At 36.9% G+C, this 6,620-nt stretch overlaps 1 protein-coding gene across 1 annotated transcript; it reads right to left on the reverse strand.

Moving 5' to 3' along the window:
* Positions 1–1,622: 1,622 nt before the first annotated feature.
* LOC104091558 (uncharacterized protein At4g14100-like) lies at positions 1,623–5,488 on the reverse strand. Its single transcript, XM_009596926.4, has 2 exons — positions 4,922–5,488; positions 1,623–1,954 (listed from the first exon to the last, which is right to left on the reverse strand). Exons 1-2 carry the CDS (start codon positions 5,409–5,411, stop codon positions 1,773–1,775), a joined length of 672 nt encoding a protein of 223 aa, XP_009595221.1. The 5' UTR covers positions 5,412–5,488; the 3' UTR covers positions 1,623–1,772.
* Positions 5,489–6,620: the final 1,132 nt, after the last annotated feature.

Here is a 6,620-nt window from a genome sequence, read left to right on the forward strand (position 1 = left end):
ATGATTTCGAAAATATTTTATATGTTAATGTTTATGTTGGTGATCTAAGGAAATGAAAGTGTGAAATATGAAATACGGACATCGTGGCATGAAAGAAGAATCATAAGTATGCCAATAGGGCCAATGAAATAATAATAATAATAATAATAATGTTGTGAATGGTTGAAGTTACTAACGAGGCTATATATAGTGTGAAAGTTAATGAGGTAAATATAAAAATATATTTGTACTTTTATTTCCCTTGTGTGCAAAACAAAAATATTTTTGGGAGTATCATTAGCAAACCGAGGAAGGGTGGGTCATAAGGCCCACACCCGAAACTACACGTGTCGGTGTAGGGGTGGATTGTGATTATTCCGCTTATTTGGGATGAGATTGAAATATTGAGGTAATTTGTGATTATTCCCCCTAATTGGGATGAGATTGATATTAGCTGTGAATTGGAAAGTCACCCCACACGACATATGTGGGAAGGCGGCCTAGCCGATCTGGTGGAGATCGGACGCCATGTTGCGCACATGGTGGTACTACTCTTGGTAACACCTTTTTTCGCATCACATGTCAAACCACATTGTTCGTGGGGAGATGGCTTAGCCGATCGGGCGTGATCAGACTCCATGCTAAACACACGGTGGTATATTGGTGCTAATGATCTCCCAACCAAAAATATATATTATTTTCGCATTTTGAAATTTGTTATGTTTTAATTGGCCATTTGGATATTGTTGATTGTGACTTACTATTTCTATGGTTTTCCCTTTCTTATATTAGCATTCTATTTTGAAAGAGGACATTTAGCTTTACATACTAGTACTATTTCATATGTACTAACGTCCTTTTTGTCGGGGGCGCTGCATCTTCAATGGATGCAGGTAGTTCGTCAGCGGACAATTTTGATCCTCGTTAGCAATTATTTTCTATTCAACAGATTTTGGTGAGCGCTGCTATGTTTCGGGTTTCATGTCATTTGACGTTGCACTTTATGTTTTGAGGTATAGCCGGGGCCTTGTCACCGACACTTCCATACTACTCTTCTGTTGTACTTAGAGGCTCCGTAGATAAGTTGTGGGTGGTGTTTGATGTTGAGAATTAAACTAGTAAGTGTTGGTATTTGGGCAAACATGTTTTTCATCATATCTATAAATTTGTAATATTTTGAAAATCATAAATGAATATCCTTTAGTAAGGAAAAAGATTGTGGAACACTTTGACTCTACACTTGACTCTTCTCATGTCTACCACTTGTACTGATTCGTATATTGTTAATGGGCAAGGTTAGGTAAAAGGCATCTAGCAGACATGCTAAACCGGAATATCTCGGTTAAGCACCGGTCGCGCTAACCGAGGTCGGGGCGTGACACTTTCTTGTTGTCTTTATTTTAGATTTTTTTTTTTAATAAAATCAATTTATATATGCATTGCATGAACTGGATCTTGTAATAGTCAGAATTGCCATTTTCAAAAAACATCTTTCAGCTATCCTTTCCTTTGGTTCTTTCAACTATCCCTTTCTTTAGTTCCAGCCGAATGCATGAATTAGAAAAGAGCAACTTCTTCCTATTCTCAAAACCTGCGTCCACCTCCCATATGTATAAACTGACAAACTGGTTATAGTCATATCCTAACAAATAACTGCATCAAGCTTCTAATTGTTAATACAGTAAGGGATTGAATTTATTATTCCATCCTCTTAACTTCTGATACAGGCCTCAAACCAAGGCAAATACATTTACATAACAAAAAAAACATCTAGCTATTTACATAGTAATAAGCTATATGACCTCTCTCAAAATACCATTTGATTCATATTCTAGGAAGCCAATATCCACAATACTCTTCTCTGATGCAGGATGTTCGTTAGGATTTTTATTCTCAAAACAATATACAGGGGCCTGCCATTTTGCATCCTCCAGAGCTGCTCCCACTTCAAACGTCATGACATGAATAGACCTTCCTGCAACATTACACGAGCATCCTTTATAAAGAGTATCATAACAATGAGATATCAATCTTGCAACAAGATATTTTTTGCATAGGTTTGTAAACAAAGCTTGTGAAAGGTGAGTAGAATAGGAAGAAAGAACTCGGAACTTATCAACAAAAAAGAGGAAGAAGAAAAACTCAGAACTTTCCAGAAAGCCTTTGGTAGTTGTACATTGACGATTGACTTCAGAAAGCTAGTTGAGCATTATAGATCAGGCCGTGAATACATCAGTGGCAAAAAAAAAAGATTAGATCTGACCTCATTTGAAGTTTAGACTTTAGAGCCAAAAATTAGTTTTCGGAGACTCTCTTTAGTCCTGATGTAGCTCAACCAAATGCAGATGTTATTTTATCTGGTCAACTTCTTGCACTAATCCATAACCGTTGTGATGTTATTTTATCTGGTCAACTTCTCGTGACTAATCCATGACTGTTGTTGGTCTGTCGGGTCATATTTAGCTTAATGAAGCTATGGCTTCACGGCATTTGATTATGATACTATATAGAGCTGGTTTAGTTAAGATATAAGAAACATTTCAAGAACTAGAATGTTCTAATTTCCTTTTGTAATTATCTTAATCATATCCCATTTGGCTCTGTTTTCCTCTATTTATCTCCTTTTACAGAGACAAACTCTAATTAGAAGTCATGGCATTGCAACAAGATATGGTATGGTAGTTCAGCTAGAAGATCTACTTCTGCTTTGACTTTAGCCATGCCAGGACACAACCTCTCTCTCATAGCCTTATCAATGCCAGGGGTGCCTACTGCTGACACAATCGAATATGGAGGACCCCTTGCAAACAGGCTCTAGCCTCTGGGGAAGGTTTGGTAAGGAGATCCATGTTGCGGCAATAGAAGTCTCTTCTGACTGATCAAACCATGGTGACCAACAGAACAATTTCAGTTGGTAAGAGATATCATCAAAGACAATGGTGACAGAAGTTGGAAAACAGATTAATGAAATCTTCATGGAGTGTTCAACGAATTAGGATGATCCATCGGATCCGAGTAGCCAATGTAACATTTTCCTTTCCCAGTACCGGATTCCCCTGAAGTAGTGTATATGGTTTCATTATAGTTGCACACTCGAAGCAGCAATGGAGTAGTAGGCTGGAGGAATGGCTGTTCTATATAGCTTTGGAACTTACTATTTATTTTCTTTGTTGATGGTTCCTCTCCAATTTGGGTAACTTTCTGATAAGTTGGAGACCAGGAGTAAGAGTAAGTAAGTTTTTAAATCTTTGATTTCACAAATAATGGAGTATGGCAGTGGTATTAAAAATTTATTTATATTGTTATCCTTATTATTTTACTGGTGAAAGAATTACCATGGCATGATGATGGCAATCACATCCAAGCAGAAGAAGCAATTTCCAAGGAAACGACAGCAACAATATGGGTCCGAAATAAGAGTGAGTAATGTGTTGGGTGTAGGTATTACAAGCTTTGAGGAAGAAAGAATGAAGCTACTACTTAAAATGGATAAAAAGAGAACAGAGAAGAGGGGAAAGTTAGTTGCAGCTAGTCAGACCCCAATCAAGCAGAAAAGGAAGAACGGAAGTGGAGAAACTTAAATGTCATATCAACTACAAAAGGCTAGGAATCAACAGCAAAAGCAGGAAACAGAACTCATTTGTAATCAGATAAATTTCAAGACGGCAAGCTGGAATGTCAGCGGACTAAACAACAGGGAAAAAATAAGTATTGTCTATATGTTTGTTAATACAAAAATGGAAGGCACATATTTTATGCTTACAGGAGACCAAGATGGAGGTCTATTCGAAAAGAGATGACAGATAAACTTGGACCAGCAGAGGGAATGATTTTTCTATATTAGAAGCTAAAAGGTTCACATTCAATTTCAGTGATCTTTTCAGACTGTTCTAACACATTCAGTTGGTGTCTCACAAGTTCATATGCTCCAAACAGAAGAATAGAAAGAATTGAAGTGTGGGAAGAGGTAGCAGCTGTTAAAGGACTTTGGATGGACCATGGGTTGTTTGTGGAGATTTCAATGTGACGTTATATGCAACTGAAAGAAGTAATATTCAGAGAGTCGCTAGAAGTAATAGAAAATCTTGAGTTGATAGACCCACCATTAGAAGGGGGTAGATTCACATGGCAAAATGAATGTCTGGGTGAACAGCATCAAGAATAGACAGATTTTTGCTTTCTTTGGAAAGGGGTGATGCTTTCAGGTTCATTAAACAATCAGCACTGCCCAAGCTCATCTCGGATCACAATCCATTATTGCTTCAAAGTGAAAAGTGAATAACTAGAACAGCTTCAATGTAACGGGAAGACCTGAACTACACCATGACAAATGTATATAAAGTTGATATTCCGATAGAATACCTCAACTCCTTACAAGTGCAGTAAGATTTTAAGTTTAAGCTTTTTGTATTGCACCCCTGAATGCACCTACTTGGTGATGTTTTTATAGTACTTACTTTACATTGATAAATAAAAAAGAGTTAAACTTCATTATTAAATAACAATGCAATTTTGTCTATATTGGTATCCTTATTGTTTTAATAATTTATTTATATTTATATTGTTATATCCTAGAAACAATCTAGCAGGGCAGTTGGTCTACTAATCAGTTCTTTCTTACTTTCTCATGTGCAATGATGAATTGAGAGTAGAATACTCCTTCCTGGCAATAACGAAGTTCAATAGGCATAATCGAATAACCTTTAGACAAAAAGCGGAATCCTACTTCTAGAAATAAGTAACAATATGCCACTCAGGATACTAATAAATGTCACTCCTTAGTACTAAACGGAACCAGTGTAATTAATATGGATTTAACTCAGTTAAGTAATATACTGTTGACAGTATAAAATTTGTTTTATGCTATCAATAGTTATATCAGTTTAATTACCATTTTGCTAGGTAATCAATTAATGCTTATAAGGGGGTTCAGGGGATGTACCGGTATAGAAAACCCAATGGACGGGTCTCTTGGTGACGACATCTTCGTAATACCAAATGAAATCAACCTTCTGCCACACATTACACAGAAATCCGTCGAAGGAACGCTGACCAAGGTAAGTAGCTCCGTCAAGCCAATTAGGTCTGAGAATCCCAACATCAAGCTGAGCGGAACGACACTCCTTATTGTCGTCTAAGGTGTAGAAGAAACTGGTGCCGTTATTCCATTCGAGGTCGTAGAGAAGTTTCCCTAGCTGGTGCTGGATAATGTTGAAGTTGCGGCCGTTGGTCCAATCGTACCAAAGGTCAATTAGGCTTAAAGATCCGCTGTAGTTAACGAAGAGTAGTGAGTGGAATTGGTGAGGCCATGGGGCTGGCTTCGGCGCTGACGACTCTGCCGAGGAACATACATGAATTAAGCCACTGGAATAATTAGAAATCCATATTGCGGCAACGACAACTAGTACGAAAGATACACTCCTCATGCTCATTGAAATGGCCTTAAAAGTCGATGGTGATTGTCTGTCCTTCACCTTCTCAACTGCATACTTATCATCTTATGAAATGATAAGACTCAATGTTGATAAAAAACTCCCTCAACTCAGGGTAAATTACAGTTAGCTCTTTGCACTTTAGCATTACCGCAGAAACTACTTAAAATTTTAGAAGAGATGTACAAATATTGCCCTTATACCTAATTAGATTAAGTGATTGTTTGGAACACTGTTTTAAAATGCGTGGGCGTAAGCCGAGACGTTTTATATATGTCTCAACGAGATATTTTATATATGCTTCAACGAGGCGTAAGCCTCGAGTCACACGGCGTAAGCCCCATGAGTATTCAATGTTTAATATTTCATAAAATAATATAATTAGAGTAAATATTTTTAAATAGGTAAAATTACATAAAAGTTGAAGAAAACTATAAATAAGTGAAAAATATATATAGATGTGCTCCATCCGCACAAAAAAAAACTAGTCAACGCAATCTATTATACGATGCTTACAAGCACAAGTAACTTGAGTCGAAAAGAATAAAGGGATGATGAGCCTCCAATTTGAACTTTTAATCTGTTGCTATGGAGGAGAATGAGTTTTTTTTGTATTTGCAAAAAAAAAATATTGATTGTTCGTTGCTTTTGAAAGATAGTAGCAAACTAGCAGACAAGATAAATAATTAGAAAATACCATAAATTAGGGCTTCTAGCAGTAAAAAAAAATCTTGACTTTTAAATTTAATATTGCATTTTCTTTTTGAAATTTTTGAGTTATTACAAGGTGGCTTTTGAGAATTTGGGTATTATATTAAGGACTTATTCAGCAAAATTTGTTTTAATTTGAAAAAGTCTCTTAAGCTTACGTCCCACTACAAAACTCGCCTCGATGCCCGGGCATACGCCCCAAATTGCTGGCGTACGTCTCTTTAGAATCCCCCCCCCCTCCCAATCATCACCTCGGGGTATTTATGGTGCGCCTCACCCTGGGGTTCGTCCCGAAAATACCTTTTAAAATATTGGTTTGGAAAGTCACCTAGGAATTGGATTTGGGTGTAATTGTGTGTAATTACACAATTACACAGTTTGGCATATTTGTTTGGCCAAGTAATTACTTGAACAATATGGAATTGGGTGTAATTAGATAGGTGTAATTACACTCTTCAATTCTCAAGGGGGGTGAGAATTGGTGATAATTACAAGGTT

This window comes from Nicotiana tomentosiformis, chromosome 11 (genome assembly GCF_000390325.3).
Source record: "Nicotiana tomentosiformis chromosome 11, ASM39032v3, whole genome shotgun sequence".
In the NCBI taxonomy this organism is placed as follows: domain Eukaryota; kingdom Viridiplantae; phylum Streptophyta; class Magnoliopsida; order Solanales; family Solanaceae; genus Nicotiana; species Nicotiana tomentosiformis.